General features: G+C 48.6%; 1 protein-coding gene and 1 long non-coding RNA gene across 5 annotated transcripts in view; one reads left to right on the plus strand and one right to left on the minus strand.

Moving 5' to 3' along the window:
* Window positions 1–2,555: 2,555 nt before the first annotated feature.
* LOC147270627 (uncharacterized) lies at window positions 2,556–7,016 on the minus strand. Its single transcript, XR_015112106.1, has 3 exons — window positions 6,988–7,016; window positions 3,623–4,443; window positions 2,556–3,502 (listed from the first exon to the last, which is right to left on the minus strand). It is a non-coding gene; the product is annotated as an uncharacterized LOC147270627 (long non-coding RNA).
* Window positions 3,550–16,792, plus strand: part of LOC147270628 (NACHT, LRR and PYD domains-containing protein 3-like) — a 24,590-nt gene continuing 11,347 nt past the window's right edge. For 3 of the 4 annotated variants that reach the window (XM_086199015.1, XM_086199109.1, XM_086199283.1), the window contains exons 1-6: window positions 3,550–3,664; window positions 8,107–8,311; window positions 8,452–8,562; window positions 8,741–8,819; window positions 8,921–9,116; window positions 9,298–11,092. In XM_086199015.1, coding sequence (XP_086055141.1) covers window positions 8,121–8,311; window positions 8,452–8,562; window positions 8,741–8,819; window positions 8,921–9,116; window positions 9,298–11,092 — 2,372 coding nt within the window. In that variant the 5' untranslated portion in view covers window positions 3,550–3,664; window positions 8,107–8,120. Of the gene's footprint in view, window positions 3,665–8,106; window positions 8,312–8,451; window positions 8,563–8,740; window positions 8,820–8,920; window positions 9,117–9,297; window positions 11,093–12,659 lie in introns of all 4 variants that reach the window. The other variant, XM_086199198.1, reaches the window with a different exon arrangement.

Genomic DNA, 16,792 nt, shown 5'->3' on the forward strand with positions numbered 1-16,792 from the left:
CCTGACAGGAGAGAGTTGCAGTAGTCCAGCCTAGAAGTGATAAATGCATGGACCAGTTTTTCAGCATCACTCTGGGAAAGGATGTTCCTAATCTTAACGATACTTTGCAGATGGAAGAAGGCGGTCCTAGTCACATGCTTTATGTGGGAGCTGAAGGAAAGGTCCTGGTCAAAAATGACCCCAAGGTTCCTTGCAGTTGTACTCGGAGTTAGGGTGATGCCATCTAGAGTAGAGATCCGATTCAAGAGTGTGTCCCTGAGGTGTTTAGGTCCAAACACGATGACCTCAGTTTTATCTGAATTTAGCATTAAGAAGTTAGAAGACATCCAGGATTTAATGTCTTTCAGGCAGTCTTGCAGATGAGTAAACTGGCTTGTGTCGTCTGGCTCCATCGACAAGTAAGGTTGTGTGTCATCTGCATAACAGTGAACAGAGGGCAGTAGAATATCAAATCTAGAGGTTTGGTCCATTGTATCACGATGACATCAAAGACAAAATTCTGAAATCAAAGAGTAAAAAAATTCTGGGTTCAAAGAATTCTGAAGTCAAGTTTTGGAAGTCGACCATGAACATGAACCTCCAAGTCTGAAGTTTAAACTGGTAGCTGTGGTTTGACTGGTTTGTTGTTTAAGTTACCAGGTTTGTAAATACTTTCCCATTCAGGGCCTTGAATTTCAGGGGAGTCCTTCGACAAAGTCATGTCCAAATAAGGGCATTTCTGGTTCCTTGAAGCTGCCTTCGATGCTCAGCCACAGGTAAATCCCTCCTCCTGGTAACAGGACAAAGTAAACATTGTCCCCATGGTACTGAATCAGGGAGATTTGAATGTGTGGGGTTTCTTTGTTCTTCATCTTCATGACTGAACAGAGAAGCTTTAGTTGATGGCAGTTTTCAAAGTGGAGCTGCTGCCAAAGGGGCTTTCCTCCATTGTCAGGGTCCTGCTTCTATTTGGGCGGTGAGGACTCTTTCTGAGCCGCTTCTTGAAGGGAAGTGAAACAATGTGTGAGTGAGTGACTGCTGGAGCAGAGAAACATCTGACAGAAACTCCTTCAAGAGGAAATCTGCTCTCACAGTCCTGGTGTCCTAGCAGCAGGATTTGATTGACAGCTAGCCTGTCCTCTAATCTGAGCGGTGTCTTCTAGGTGATGTCCCTCCCTCCCTAACGGTGCTGCCCCCCTCCAGCCAGGAGCTGCAGCAGGGGAGGGTCACACTGGTGTTGTTGGCCAACAAGGGCTTCCCTTCAGACTGGAGTCTGGCCTGGAAGGTGGACGGCAGCAGCAGCGGCGGCGGGGAGGAGAGCAGGAGCCCCAGGGTGCTGGAGAAGGACGGCCTCTACAGCTGGAGCAGCACCCTGAGGCTCCCCGCAGACCAGTGGAGGAAGGTGGGCTGGGTGAGCTGTGAGGCCACCCAGGGCTCCCAGACTCCAGTGTCAGAGGTGCTGAGGAGAGACCAGTGTTCCCAGTCCTGACCTGACTCACTGGGACTCTGAACTCTGCAACAGTTTTCCTCTGTAAACGTTGCCATCAGAATGTTTGCTGCTCCATTTTGATTGTTGCTCTCCAGCTTCAGCTCAATAAAAACCTCTTCATCACATCAGTCCCATGTGGAGCTGCGTTGTTCCAACAACACTGAGCTCTCAGCTCATAGCAGTTCTACAATAAAGGTTCCAACACAACGTTCCATTGATCCATGAACAAAGCAGGCGGTGAGACCATGATGATGTCACATCTGTCCACTGTCCAGATGTCAGAGCTGAAAATGATACGATGCCATGTTCCCTTCAACAACAGTCCAGCAGAAAGCCACCATGAAGACCTGAGGAGAAGCAAGGCAGCTCACCACAGTCAGGAACTCCCAGTCACCTCAACAAGGTTTCTGTCCACTCACGTTCAACCAGACCAGCAGATCACCTGCATCCCCACTGCCTCACCACCAGAGGTCAGTAGAACATCAACCATAGAGGCTCCCACTGAGGAATGAACACCACCACCAGCAGACGGCTCTCCCTCTCTGACAGCATTTAAAGGAGGTTTCCTGGAGTGACTGGTCTGATCAGTCACTCCAGCTTCCAGTAAACCATTCAGTTGAAAATACCAGCAAGTCCCATAAACCTCCTGAACATAGAGAGGGAAACATCCCTCAGAATAAGGACACACAATAAAAACCAAAGAAATGCTTGGGTCCAGTCCCCCCTGACTGAGGACACCTGAGCAGACCTGACTCAGGCTGACCAGGTTGTGTTTGTTCATGTTTAGTGTTGGTGAGTGTGTGTCCTTGTGTGTTTGTGAGTGTTCATATGTGTGGTGTGACTGAGCTTCATCCAGGAGTGTGGCTGAGAGGAGCAGAGAGAGAGAGAGCAGTGCTGTGTGAAAGGAACTAAACTCCACGTTCCAGTACACAGAGCTTGATGGGCTCTGTTGGTCCTCTAGCAGTCAGACCTGGCTTCAACACTGCTGCAGTTCTACATCTGGACCACGTTTTGTTCAAGTCTAATTCATGTTTCCCCTTCACACAAAACTGGTCATGCATTTGTTTTAAATCAAAGAATTCTTGTACTTTATTCCATCAATGTGAACCCTTTGTTCATGGAAACTGTTTCATCTAGCAAATCTATAACCTGCACTTCTTCTGAAGATCTTGTGTCGCTCCATGTTGGAGTTCCAAAGTTGGAGGTAAGAGTGAGGGTGTGAGAGGAGGGCTGGACGGGTGAGGAGGGAGAGGTTGAAGTGGACAAAAGGCCAGGCTGCAGCACAGATAGAGGAGTTGTTGTTGCCCAGTTCTGATGGAGGAGTCAGAGTGAAAGGAGGGATAGGAACCTGAACGAGTGAAAGGAGAGGTGTGTATGACTGAAGGGGAAACGCCTCCTGGCTCCTCCAGCTGTGATTGGTGGGAATGGTCAGTGGGCGTGACTAAGGTGTGTGTGGGTATTGTAGTACAGTTGACTCATAGCTTGGCAACCAGCCCAGAAGATACACAGACACAGAAAGTTAAAAATAGTCCCCCCGCGCTCACCTGGACTCCTGCACAGACGTTCATGTTTTTCCTCTTGTCTTTTATTCCAAGTGCCAATAGAAGAACAGGTTAAAGGTGCAACTTGTAAAATGAGTATCGTATCAACCGTCCTAATCGGGGCGAAGAACCCAGAGCTTTTAAAAGAAAGGTTAGAAATTTCTGAAAAGTGGGAGAAGCGAACCAAAGGAACGACCCCAGCATGGCCCAAGGGTGGCACCTCTAATGTGTAAAGACTTCAGTCAGATAACAACATGAATAATATTGATGGCAGTTCAGGTCTGAATGGGGGAGCAGGAGGAAAACTGGGAGATGATGATGAGACCCTGGACAGAGACAAGCTGCAGCTGTTCAAAGACGTCTCTCAGGGAATCCTGGAAGAACTCGATGTGACCTCATGAAGGTCTGGAAGTGTTGAAGCAGGGACAGGAACTCAACTGCTGCTGCTGGGATCCATCTGATCTGGAGCCATCATAGAGGCAGGCAGCACCATCTAGTGGAGAGATGGGACAACTGCATGTAACTGGTTTCTGCCTGTGGCCTGACTGGTTTTCAGGTTGTTCTCGTTGACTTGTTATGAGGAAGCGACGCCAGATCAAATGCACATAAACACCTGGCCTGAGGAGGGAGAAGGAGCAGCGTCTCTCTGATCCAGGTATGAAGGCCATGATTAATGGACATGTCTGTCCATGTCGGTCACCTGTTTGTCTTGAACCGCTAACTGAATTAAAGGAGGGGGAAGAAGGAGGGAAGAAAAGAACCATTGAACGAGTGTGCAGGTTGAGTTCAGCAGGTGAGAACCCCCCAGACCAACAGGATCCCTCTGACTGAGTCGGCTCCCTGCTTGAGTGTCCAGCTGAACCGTCTCCATCAGGAGGTGTGAAGGTGGGATTCTAGCTGGTTCACAACGAGCGTCAGTGGGAACGTTCACAGCAAACCAGCAGCGCTTGGTTTCTCATGTTGCGTCATCAGGGAAGAATGCAGGGAGAGTATGAACGGGTCCAACCGGATCTTAACATGCCAGACTTCACACTGGAGTTGAGGGACAGCCGCTGTGTCTCATCCAGACATGAAAGAGGGTCCTGACCACAGCATCATTCAGTGTTGCTGTTTGAGGTCCTGGAGGCGGAGCAGCTGCTAGAAAAGCCTGAGTTTATGATTCTGAGCTGTTGGAGGAGTGAAGCTGAGACTCAAACCTGGAATCTGATCCGAACCATCAGAGTTTCCTGATGCTTGGATCAACATTCCGAGTAGGAATGTTGGACTGAGATCTTTCCAAAGTCAGAGCTGCTGGTTCCTTCACCTGCACTCGCTGCTTCATGGAGATTCTGTTCTCCATCAGAAGGTGATGACACCAACAGTCTGATAGTCAGGTTGTCATGGTGATACGTTTGTGACTCTGGTCCCAGGTTGGGACCAGAGTCACAAACTGTTCTGTGAAACACAGAGAAACACAGCAACAATGAAGACACAGCAGCCCGTTCATCGTCCAGATCATGGACATAGTAAAGAGTAGATCCCGCATCCGCCGCTACCACGAATGGGCGCTGTCGAGAAATGCCGCCGCCAACTTGGTCCGGTCGCCCGCCTCACTCTGCACCGCTGTTTAACCGGCGCAATGAAGTCTCAGCGCATTAAATGAATCATAGTTCGCTCAATACTACGCTATTTTTTCCTCTACAAAAGTCATTCAAAGATTCATGATGGAGGCCATAACTTTTTGGCGTTTTCAAACACTCATAATGAATCAAATAATATTTTAGAAGATGCCGGCAGTGGCTGTAGATGCCATAGTAACATAATTAATCAAGGATAACTAGGTTAGAGCTGGTTCCTGCTACGTCTCAGTGATTATTAAAAACTGGCCATTTTAATTGGCTAATTTAATATATATTTATTTGATTTTGTTTAATTTTATAGATCTGTATACACACACTAATAATGTCATATAGAAGCAGACTGTCTACTTTAATAATTGGAAAATTGAAGAAATACCCACAAATATAGAGCCTACATATCCAAAAATTGCACAATTTCAAGTTAAACCTAAGAACATCCATCCATCATCATCTTCTGCTGCTTATTCCTACACATTAAGGGTCGCAGGGGGGCTGGAGCCTATCCCATCACCTATGGGCAAGAGGCAGTGTTCACCCTGGACAGGTCACCAGTCCATCACAGGGCCAACATACAGAGACGAACAACCATTCACACTCACACCTACGGTCAATTTAGAGTATCAATCAGCCTCGTCCCCTCTTGATGTCTTTGGACTGTGGGAGGAAGAGAGAACCCACACAGGAACAGGGAGAACATGGAGACTCACACAGAAAGATCCTATGCTGGAGCCGGGACTCCAACCTGGAACCTTCTTGCTGTGAGGCCACAGTGCTGACCACTGCACCACCGTGCAGACCCCCAAGAACATATGAGATAATATTCAATTTGTAGTCATAGTACAATGAATACTATTAGTATTAATAGTATACTATAAATAGTACCATAAACTGAGCAAACACGTACTGTAATGCTTAAAGTAGTATTTTTGTGGCTGCCGGGTCATCCTGAGGAGTCTCAGATCTGCTGGAGGCAAGACAGAAAGACAGGGATGGATGGATAAGATGGATAGATACAAAAAATCTTTAAAAAAAAGAGTTCACTTTCCTACTTTCTATTTTATTCCTTCAAGTTTCTTCTCTCCCAAACAAAGTTTTCCAATCGAATGCTAATCTGTTGCTAACACCAAAGTTGCTATAATTGTGAATAAGTCAGCTGTCTTCAAGTGACTCTACCATCAGGTAGAATGTTGAGGAAACGTTTAATCCTACTTGTGAAAAGTTAACCCTTGAGCCCTGCTCGCTACCGTCCGCACACTGGCACAGGAATACGGCGCACAGTGCTCCGGCATCGCTGAATCACCATACGAATGACTGGAGCGTATGGGAGCTTGACCGGACCAAGATGGCGGCCGTATTTCTCGCTGCGCAGCAGTCCGAGCGGTGTCTACTCTTTATTGTGTCCATGGTCCAGATCGTGTCTGAGGCATACCACCCAGGCGCACCTGCTCCTGTGACGAAGGTTCCACCCTGATGCGGCACATTTTCACCATGTTTCAATGTTGAAACTGACATAAAATTTAACATGACAGCGATGTTGTTCAATTCTATTAAGGTGGTATTAAACCCTGGCAACAAAGAAATTTTTTTTTAATTAAATGAATATCTAAACAGGCTGCACGGTGGTGCAGTGGTCAGCACTGTGGCCTCACAGCAAGAAGGTTCCGGGTTCGAGTCCTGGCTCCAGCACAGGATCTTTCTGTGTGGAGTCTCCATGTTCTCCCTGTTCCTGTCTGGTCCCTTCTGTATATAGCTGCTTTATTACATTTGTGTATCACAACTGGGGAAATAAATATTGTTACAACTTATGCAACTCTGTCGTGTTTTGCCATCAGTGGTTTAATGTCTGGATCCCACCACTGCCACCAAATGTCACACCCCAGACACGGTTATGGGTAGTGTGAGACCCAGACATTAAACCATTGATGGCAAAACACGACAGAGTTGCATAAGTTGTAACAATATTTATGTCCCCAGTTGTGATACACAAATGTAATAAAGCAGCTATATACAGAAGGGACCAGAGGTCTGTAATAAAAATAATCAAAACTAAATAACAAGCTCAAAACCAAAGCATAATAACTCAGATACAAATCAAAATATTTAACAATGATCAAATGCGTACATTCTATGTTTTAGCAGTATACTTTCAAGAATAAATCAAATATGCATATTCTGTGTTTTAGCAGTCACAATACTTTCAACAAGAATAAATCAAATATGCATATTCTATGTTTTAGCAGTCAATACTTTCAACAAGAATAAGTCAATGCGCATATCAACCATGGTTTACTCTTAGCTTAATCAATAGAAAGAACATCATAACTTGGAAACAATAGAACTTTTGAGAAACAATATTCACCTCTGGACCTCAGCAATGAGCACCTCACCCCAGCAGCGTTAACAGCAGACTGCCTTGTAAGCCCACTCTCACCCCTTATATACTCTCATGGCCCCTCCCACCAGACAGACCAAAGACCAGTTAAGGGGAGTTGTATTGTTTTCCCAAATTGTTCTGTGTACCTTAACATACAGCAAAGAAACACCATGTCCTTCAGTGACCATATATATCTGCTACTTTGCAATAAACAAATGTCCAGTGTCCTTCATTGACCAAACCCATTCACATGTCCATGTACTGTTCGAGTTCCCCTGTCTCCGGACAGGGAATGGTTCGCCCCAATTTGGGCGTAGCCTTCGACGCCTACTTAAAGGCTCCAGCCCCACCCTGACTCTTTTAGGATCCAGTTCAGAGCCCTGGTGAGGGAGAAGGTTGTAGGTTTTGTGAATAAATGTCCTTTAATGTTGCTGGTTGTTTCCGGGTTTGTCCATGTTATCCCACCAAACAATTGTGCACTTATTGAGGTGGGTTAGGGACAAACAGTGACAGTGGGGTCTAGACTGTCACAGGTTCTCTCTGGTACTCCAGCTTCCTCCACAGTCCAAAGACATCAAGAGGGGACGAGGCTGATTGATACTCTAAATTGACTGTAGGTGTGACTGTGAGTGAGAATGGTTGTTTGTCTCTGTATGTTGGTCCTGCGATGGACTGGCGACCTGTCCAGGGTGAACCCCGCCTCTCACCTGTAGATGCTGGGATAGGCTCCACCCTCCCACCCCGCGACCCTGACTAGTAAGGAATAAGCGGCAGACGACGATGGAATATCTCAACACAAAAATGGTCGCACTATTTTTGGGCATGTCACACGTTCATTTGTCAGACTTTGATGTTGGATCTGATAGCAGCTCTTTCAGTTCAGAGCAGCTCAACCAGACAAAGTTCAACTGTCCTCCTGGAGTCCAAAGGTTCAGGTCTTCTTGCTGCTATCAGATGACTTCCGTCCTCCAGACAGAGAAGAATGAATGTCTCTCCACCATGTTTCTGAAGAGGAGAAGGATTTGAACTTGGAGGAGTCACAAGTTTGGGTCCTGAGATGTGAAGCTTGTTGATAAATGAAGGTGTTGTTGTGTTTGTGTGAAGGTTTGAACTCTGATATGAATCAGAGTGAGGACCTAGAGGAGGGAGCCCCTCCCCAGAAAACCAGGCTGGACTCTACTGGTCCTGGAGCTGGAGCTGGAGCTGGACCTGGAGCTGGACCTGGACCCAGGTGTGTGTCCTTCAGAAGCAACGCCTGTATGGATCAGCCGATTTCTTTCAAAGATGGTCAACAGTCTTCTGGTCAGAGGTGAGCTCTGAGGACTGAAACTCATTTTTCTCAGGCATTTTTTTTATCGTCATCATTAAAACGTTTGACCTTCAACATTTTCCTGTTTTCCTGGATGATTTTTCCTGATCGTCAGCATTGATCAGTGTTGTTTCCATCAGGTTCTCTCAGAGGACACCAGACCCCCCCGAACCCAGCTGTGTGTCCATGAAGAGTGATTGGTCTATGGGTCTTCCTCTCAAGTTCAAAGGTGGACTGGAGTCTGATCCCAGGTGAGAATGTAAACTGTCTGTTCTGATACGATCTCTTCCACTCAAGAGCAGGGGGCTATGGGCAGGTCTGGGACCAGCCACAGACCCCCCCATCTCTGCTGGGTCCAGGTCCCTGCTACCATGAAGGTCCCTGGTGTTCCTTTACTATTGGTTCTTTGACTTCATCTTGTCTCCACAGACTTGATCAGCAGAACTCAGATGGTCTCGGTGGTGAGTCCATCCAGCAACACCCAGCACACCTGGACTCCATCTTTATGGTCTGTGAGGGTTCAGTCACTCACTGGAGACCAGCAGGTTTTCAGTCACATGACCTGTTTTTGCCTCCACTCGTTTCACTCTGACATTTATTCTGTTCCAGCTGCTGGAGGAGAAGATTGTTGACTTTGTGAAGAAGGAGCTGAAGAGATTCCGGAGGGTTCTGAGTCCAGATGAACCAGAGGAGTGGTTGGATGATGAGGAGGAGCAGAGGAGGAGCAGAGAGGCGTTCATGAAGATCACACTGGACTTCCTCAAGAGAATGAATCAGGAGCAGCTGGCTGACCGTCTGCTCAGCAGTAAGATGATTTGAACAGCTTTAAAGCTGGAGTGCATCATGTTTTGATCCAAATGAAGGTTCCTCACATTCAAGCCCTCGTCAAACCAGTTCCAGCTTCCTTCCTGCAGCACCCAGATATATCAGGACCAGGACGAGTCCCAGTGTTCACCCTTGACTCCATTTGTTCTTTGTTCATTCAGGAACTTCTGCAGCCTGCCAAAGTCAACTGAAGTCCAACCTGCAGAAGAAGTTTGAGTGTGTATTTGAGGGGGTCGCTAAAGCAGGAAACCCAAGCCTTCTGAATCAGATCTACACAGAGCTCCACATCACCGAGGGAGGGGCTGCAGAGGTCAATGAGGAACACGAGGTCAGACAGATTGAAGCAGCATCCAGGAAACCAGCCGCACCAGAAACAACCATCAGACTAGAAGACCTCTTTAGAGCCTCAGCTGGAAGAGAGACAGCAGTCAGGACCGTGCTGACAAAGGGAGTGGCTGGCATCGGGAAGACGGTCCTAACACACAAGTTGACACTGGACTGGGCTGAAGGCAGAACCAACCAGCACATAGACTTCATGTTCCCGTTCACCTTCAGAGAGCTGAATGTGCTGAAGCAGAGGAACTTCAGCTTGGTGGAACTTGTTCATCTCTTCTTCTCTGAAATCAAAGAAGCAGGAATCAGCAGGTTGGAAGAGTTCCAGGTTGCGTTGATCTTTGACGGTCTGGACGAGTGTCGACTCCCTCTGGACTTCCACAACAACCGGACCGTGACCAATGCTACAGAGTCCACCTCAGTGGACGAGCTGCTGACAAACCTCATCAGAGGGACACTGCTTCCCTCCGCTCACCTCTTGATGACCACACGACCTGCAGCAGCCAATCAGATCCCTGCTGGGTGTGTTGACATGGTGACGGAGGTGAGAGGGTTCACTGACCCCCAGAAGGAGGAGTACTTCAGGAAGAGATTCAGAGATGAGGAGCAGGCCGAAACCATGGTCTCCCACATCAAGAGGTCCCGAAGCCTCCACATCATGTGTCACATCCCCGTCTTCTGCTGGATCACTGCGACCGTCCTGGAGGACCTGTTGACCACCAGAGAGAGAGGAGAATTGCCAAAGACCCTGACTGAGATGTACATTCACTTCCTGGTGGTTCAGGCCAAAGTCAAGAAGGTCAAGTATGATGGAGGAGCTGAGACGGATCCACACTGGACTCCAGAGAGCAGGAGGATGATGAAGGCTCTGGGAAAACTGGCTTTTGATCAGCTGCAGAGAGGCAACCTGATCTTCTATGAATGTGACCTGACAGAGTGTGGCATCGACATCAGAGCAGCCTCTGTGTACTCAGGAGTGTTCACTCAGATCTTCAGAGAGGAGAGAGGACTGTACCAGGACCGGGTGTTCTGCTTCGTTCATCTGAGTGTTCAGGAGTTTCTGGCTGCTCTTCATGTCCATCTGACCTTCATCAACTCTGGAGTCAATCTGCTGACAGAGAAACAAACATCCCGGAGGTCACGAGTCTTCAGAGGTGAACCTGAACTAAAACACCTGCACCAGAGAGCTGTGGACCAGGCCTTGAAGAGTCCCAATGGACACCTGGACTTGTTCCTCCGCTTCCTCCTGGGTCTCTCACTGCAGACCAATCAGACTCTCCTGCAAGGTTTGGTGTCACAGACAGAAAGAAGCTCAGAGACCAAACAGGAAATAGTTGAGTTCATCAAGACGAAGATGAATGAGGATCTGTCTCCAGAGAGAAGCATCAACCTGATCCACTGTCTGAATGAACTGAACGATGATTCTCTGGTGGAGGAGATCCAGCGTCTGCTGGGATCAGGACGTCTGTCCTCAGCTAAACTGTCTCCAGCTCAGTGGTCGGCTCTGGTCTTCATCTTACTGTCCTCAGAAGATCTGGACGTGTTTGACCTGAGCAAATATTCAGCTTCAGAGGAGGCTCTTCTGAGGCTGCTGCCAGTGGTCAAAGCTTCAACTGCAGCTCGGTAGGTGGATGAAGTCCTGGATGTGTGATGAGACTTTTACCAGTTGAACTTCATATGTGAGGAACACCTCTGGTTCTCATCCTCCACCCTCTCATGGTCTGAGTCTCTGTAGGAAGTTGGAGCAGGATAGAACAGGAAAGAACAGAGACCAGAATGTGGTGGAACAGGGAGGACATTTGGCCGATGTCCCGTCCAAAGAGTTTGGTCAGAATGATGAGAGCAGAACATCCTGAGCTGGACTACTAGATATTTCTTCTAGTTTAACAAGCTCTCCTCCACATGAAGGGAAGGCATTCATGAGGGCTGAAGTTCAATCATGATGTCCATGTTCTGTTTCTCCAACAACTGATCAGAAGAGTCTTTTTGTTCTGATCTCATCAGATGTCTGTGTAGGTTCTCATTCATCCAGGTCATCGTAGATCGAAGCGAAGTAAAATCTGGTCAACTGGAAGTAAGTTTATCTTGAAGACGTTTCACCTCTCATCCGAGAGGCTTCTTCAGTTCTAGTGAAGAGTGTGGAAACTCCAGCTTATAAACCTATGTGGGAGTGGTCAGTGCTATTGTGGTGGAAACGACCCTCCCGAGACTCACCTGGCCTCCCCAAACGACAGTCGTGGTGCAGTGTCAGGGAGTTTCAGGGGTGGTCGTTAGGGAGTTTCACCGACCACTCAGATGCTAATGGGCTGTGCTGGCAGCAGTCGTTCCACATGGGTCTTTCAGCTGAGCTCTTTGGGGAAGCTTTGAAAGGACTTGGTTGTAAATAGGAGAAAGGAAATGTCGCAGTCCACCTCCTCTGTTCAAAGATGGTTTCTCTATCTTGACGTGGATGGCTTCTTTAACTCCTCTTTCAAACCATCTGTCCTCTCTGTCGAGGATTTGGACATGGTCGTCCTGGAAGGAGTGGCTTTCCTCCTTGAGGTGGAGGAAAACCGCTGAGTCCTGTCCTCCAGAGTTGGCTCTTCTATGTTGGGCCATGCGCTTGTTGAGGGGCTGTTTGGTTTCCCCTATGTAGAGATCCGTACAGTGAGGTCTGCACGGATCTGCCTGCAGAGGAGGTGGACTGCGACATTTCCTTTCACCTATTTACAACCAAGTCCTTTCAAAGCTTCCCCAAAGAGCTCAGCTGAAAGACCCATGTGGAACGGCTGCTGCCAGCACAGTCCATTAGCATCTGAGTGGTCGGTGAAACTCCCTAACGACCACCCCTGAAACTCCCTGACACCTCACAACGACTGTCGTTTGGGGAGGCCAGGTGAGTCTCGGGAGGGTCGTTTCCACCACAATAGCACTGACCACTCCCACATAGGTTTATAAGCTGGAAATTCCACACTCTTCACTAGAACTGAAGAAGCCTCTTGGATGAGAGGTGAAACGTCTTCAAGATAAACCTACGTCCAGTTGACCAGATTTTACTTCGCTTCGATCTCATCAGATGTTCTTCTGGTTTTACTTTGTTCTTCTCCTCCTTTTCCTCTGGTGGATGCTTGATAAATTCCCTCCAGAGCCTATTTTTCTTCTTAAAGTCTTTCTCCAAACCCTTTGTTCACCTTGGTTCCCTCCTCTTTAGGAACTTGTCTCAACTCCTTCAACAGACAACGTCGGTCAAAAAGAGTCCAAAATGGCTGTCAAACCTCATCCTAGGAGTCCCTGCTGTCCTCTCCAGAAACTTCCTGTCAATCAGGACTCTCAGGTTCTGCTCTGAGCCTTCATTGCCTCTGGTGATTTGTTCCATCCAAACTGTTCCTCTGCCTGTTTGTTCTGAGTTTGAAGTTCTTCTTCATCTCTGCCACTGTAAACAGGCAAATGGTGGCTCCCACCAGCCACTAACAGTTGACTTTCCTCTGTCCATCAATCACATTGATAGAAAGATTGTCCATCAGTGCTGCTCTGTTCTCTCAGGTTCTCTTAGGTTCTACAACGACTGGATAGAAACTCCACTCAACATGAAGGAACAAATTCTGCAGTTTTGAATGATCAACAGATTTCACCAAATCCAACAAACCAAACTCTCACTTTATCCTGATGCTCTTCATGTCATCCTGGAAGTGGATGAAACTGATCGACGCGTGACCCGGCGCTCTAGAAACACAACTAACTAATATGGTTCTGCATCTGTCAGCCTCAATTTCAGAGGTCACACATCCATCAGCTTCTCAGTAACCATGGTGATCTGATCAAGAACCTGGCATTGAAGAGCAACAGCCCCCTCTCTCTCTGACCCTGGTTGGACTAAACCTTTCAGAGCCTCTCCTCCATGCTGCAGCTCATTATCATTCAGCCAAGGCTCCAAAGTTGCTGCTCACTAAATCTCTGCTGAAACTGATGACGCTCTCTTTGATTGAGGAGAAGTTGCTGCAGAGCCTCCTGCTGGTGAAGTGAAGGACTGAAAACTGCTCCATTTGACTCCAGAACTGAACTTCTCTTCAGAATAACAGTCACAGTTCAAGCTGATGTTCTGGTGGAAGTGGATCTCTGATCAGTGACATTTTCTAACTCCTAAATTGTTGGATCTTGACAGCAGAAGACTTCCAAAGTGTGGATTCACTCATTTTCTTCCAGTTTTCCCAGATTTATCTCTCCCAAACTGAGGTTGCTGATATTTCACAGCACAACTCCATTGACAGTGGGACATCTCCTCACTCCTCGTCCTCTCCTCCTCAACATTCAACATTGTCATGAATGTTGATCAAGATCTTCCAGGTCTCTGACCACTGTCACTTTTACCTGCTCAGGTGAGCGTTCAGTCTGATCAGGACTCTCCAGCTCCTCTCCACCAGTCCTGAATTCTCTTCCTCTTTGTCAGGATTCTGTCTCAGTCTCAGTTTGTCTTTGTGAGAGGCTCTTCTGCATGGACACCTGGACTCTTTGCTCCTCAGCTTCATGTTTTCTGCTCACAAATGGAGCGATGATGCTGAGCCTGTTGTTGTGTCTCTGGTTTGGTGGACGAGCAGCGATCTGGTCCCTGTTCATAGGAACCTCTCTGTTGTTGAAGAACTCCCTGACTCGCTGCTCAAGTGACTGCAGTTCACCTCTGGGTGCGTCCTCACCCTGCTGGTCAGCAGCTGTGAGGCAGCAGAGGTGCGGTGGCTGGTCTCAGGTCCAGACATCACCAAGTCCTCGTCCTTGTTTGTTGCTCCAAATCTTCCCCTCTCTTTTCAGTCTCTTCTCTTCTCTGGTCTTCTTCTTTGATGGCAGCCTTCAGGTGCTGCTCTTCATCAGTCTAATCTAGTTGGTCCCTCTGTTGCTGGCAACCTGACGTCGATCCTCTGACTTGAAGTTCAGAGACTTTTGAACTTCCTCCTCGTCTTCTGCTGGTTTATTAGCAGTGTTTTCTTTGGTTCATTCTGAATGGACTTGGAAAGAAAAAAGAAAACAACTTTCCTGAGAGACTCCAGCTCATCCAATATGGCCGCTGTGACATCACATTGTAGCACACGTCATCAAAAGAGACCAAAAATAGTAGAAATCAATCAGACAAGTTTTTTTTTTTACCCTGTCCTGTTCAGCAGCAGCATCCATGTTCCTGGTGCCTTGTTGGACTGAAGCAGTTCTACTCTGCTAAGGAGGAACCTGATAAACTCCTCCTATCAGCATCTGTGTTGAACTTCATTAGGAATGGTGTTGGTTCATTGATGAAGCTACCGGACTGAGACTCAGGAGAGGACAGGAAGAGAGACCAAGGACAGGACAGGGAGGACAAGGGGGGGGGACAAAAACAACAACAGCAATAGCAGAAAAAAAACAAAAAAACAAAAACCAAACAAACAAACAAAGAAAAAGTAACAACAACAACAGAGAGGAGAAAAGAAAAAAAAAAGGAAAAAACATTGGTTGCAGAATTTCCAGTGCAGGTTTACCATTTGGTTTAATATAATTTTTAGATAAATGTCTGAGTGTGTGATTATGGGTCAGTTGTGCACCGCATGCGTTTGTGTGTATACGTGTGTGTATGTGTATGTGTGTGTGCAACAGTTTGTCTTGGATGCTGTGCGTAGCTGGCTGTAGCTGATGTGGGGGGCCAGGACATCGCACCCCCAGTCCAGGATAGCAGGCAGGTCAGGAACAAGCCACCAGAGCACCCAGAAACCCCCAGGACACAGGGAGCCCCAGGCCACCCCTCCCCCAGGAAACAGCCACAGGCCAAACCCATGCCAGGACCCGTAGGAAAGCATAGGAGCAGCAAACCCCACCCAGAAGCAACCCACAGAGAGACGGGGCAGAGATGACCCCGGTCCCACCGGGCACCCCCCCCCCCCCCCAACAGCATGAGCAGAGCCCAGGGGCACAGGGCCCCTCTGGCCCGAGACCCGACCAGAGCCCCCCAAGAGGTCCGCCAGCAGCGAGGCCGACACCCACCCACACCCCACACCCAGGCAGGGCAGCCACAGCCCACCACAACGACCAGGCCCACCGCCCCCGAATGGAGATACCCCCCCAACCCCCGATCCCCATCCCCTCCACCCATCCCCTGTTCTCCCCCTCCCCCCAGAGCAGGCGGGCTTCAGGCTATAGGGCACCACCAGCCAGCCAGCCGGGAACCCCCACTCCCCTGAGAGGCCCAGCCCACCCGCCAGGGTGAGCTGAAGGCACGCACGCCCAGGACCACCACCCCCGGACAAAACAATCATACCCTCATCTTCCTCCATACAGGGGCTGAGTACTCCATAGATGCTGATACGGTCCAGGGCACCTCAGACTTAGTGAAACCGCCAGCGAGCGATCCACCACACAACAGCAGGGCCCGTGACCAACCCCAGCCCAACCACCATGCTGGGAAGAGGACCAGCCCCCCCCACAAAGAGCCCCGGGCAGGCCCCCAGGCCTGCAATCGTGCAGTTAGCAAAGGAGGCAGCACTGGACCCACTCCCTGCCCCAGCTGCCCCCCCATCCCAACATGGTGCAGGGTGCGTGTTGTGCATGGGAATGTAGATGTGATGATGTGGATGACTAGAATGTAGTTAAAATTGGCGGAGGCACCCAGGGCATGGGAGCCCCGCCGGTTGCAGACGGCAGAGTCTCCCAGTACATCCTCATGCACTCCCCCAAGCCCTAAATGTCTACGATGTGATTCAAATTGGGGGGTCCAGCCCCTCAAGGCCTAGTGATACATAAGATGTGATGTGATGGGACAGAGAGGCGATGAGAGGGGCTGAGGAATGGGCCAGACCTGCAGGGGGCCAACTTCCAGAATGGTCCCGCTGGACACCCCGTCACCACTGCAACCAGCCGACAGGGAGTCTAGCCTACCTGGTCCAGGGGTCTGATTGGAGCACCAAGGGGCACTGTCCAGAGATCTGGGCAGAGGGTCCACCACCGCGCAGTGCGAGGGCAGACTCCAGCTCATCCAGTATGGCTGCTGTGACATCACATTGTAGCACACGTCACGCCAGTTGAGTCTTCCTGTTCTTATAAAGCTGGAAACTCCCTCAGAATCAGACCAGTGGGTTCAAACTAGTTCACATTGTTAAAGTGATGCTTCACCTAAAAAGTGGATTCTGCTGGTCAAGAACTCACCAACAGGAGTCGTGAGCTCTCAGAGAGGTTCTCCTCCTGCATGACTTGTGTGGGACTGCAGAATGCAGGAGGATCCGGCCACGTCTCTTTAGCTTGAAGCTACTTTACTTTATTTATATCTATATGGCACTTTTCAGACAGAAACTGCAACACAAAGTGCTTCACAGAAATAAAAGAAAAACATTA

This window comes from Aulostomus chinensis, chromosome 1 (genome assembly GCF_037954235.1).
Source record: "Aulostomus chinensis isolate RoL2024-O1b breed Wild chromosome 1, RoL_Achi_v1.0, whole genome shotgun sequence".
In the NCBI taxonomy this organism is placed as follows: Eukaryota; Metazoa; Chordata; class Actinopteri; order Syngnathiformes; family Aulostomidae; genus Aulostomus; species Aulostomus chinensis.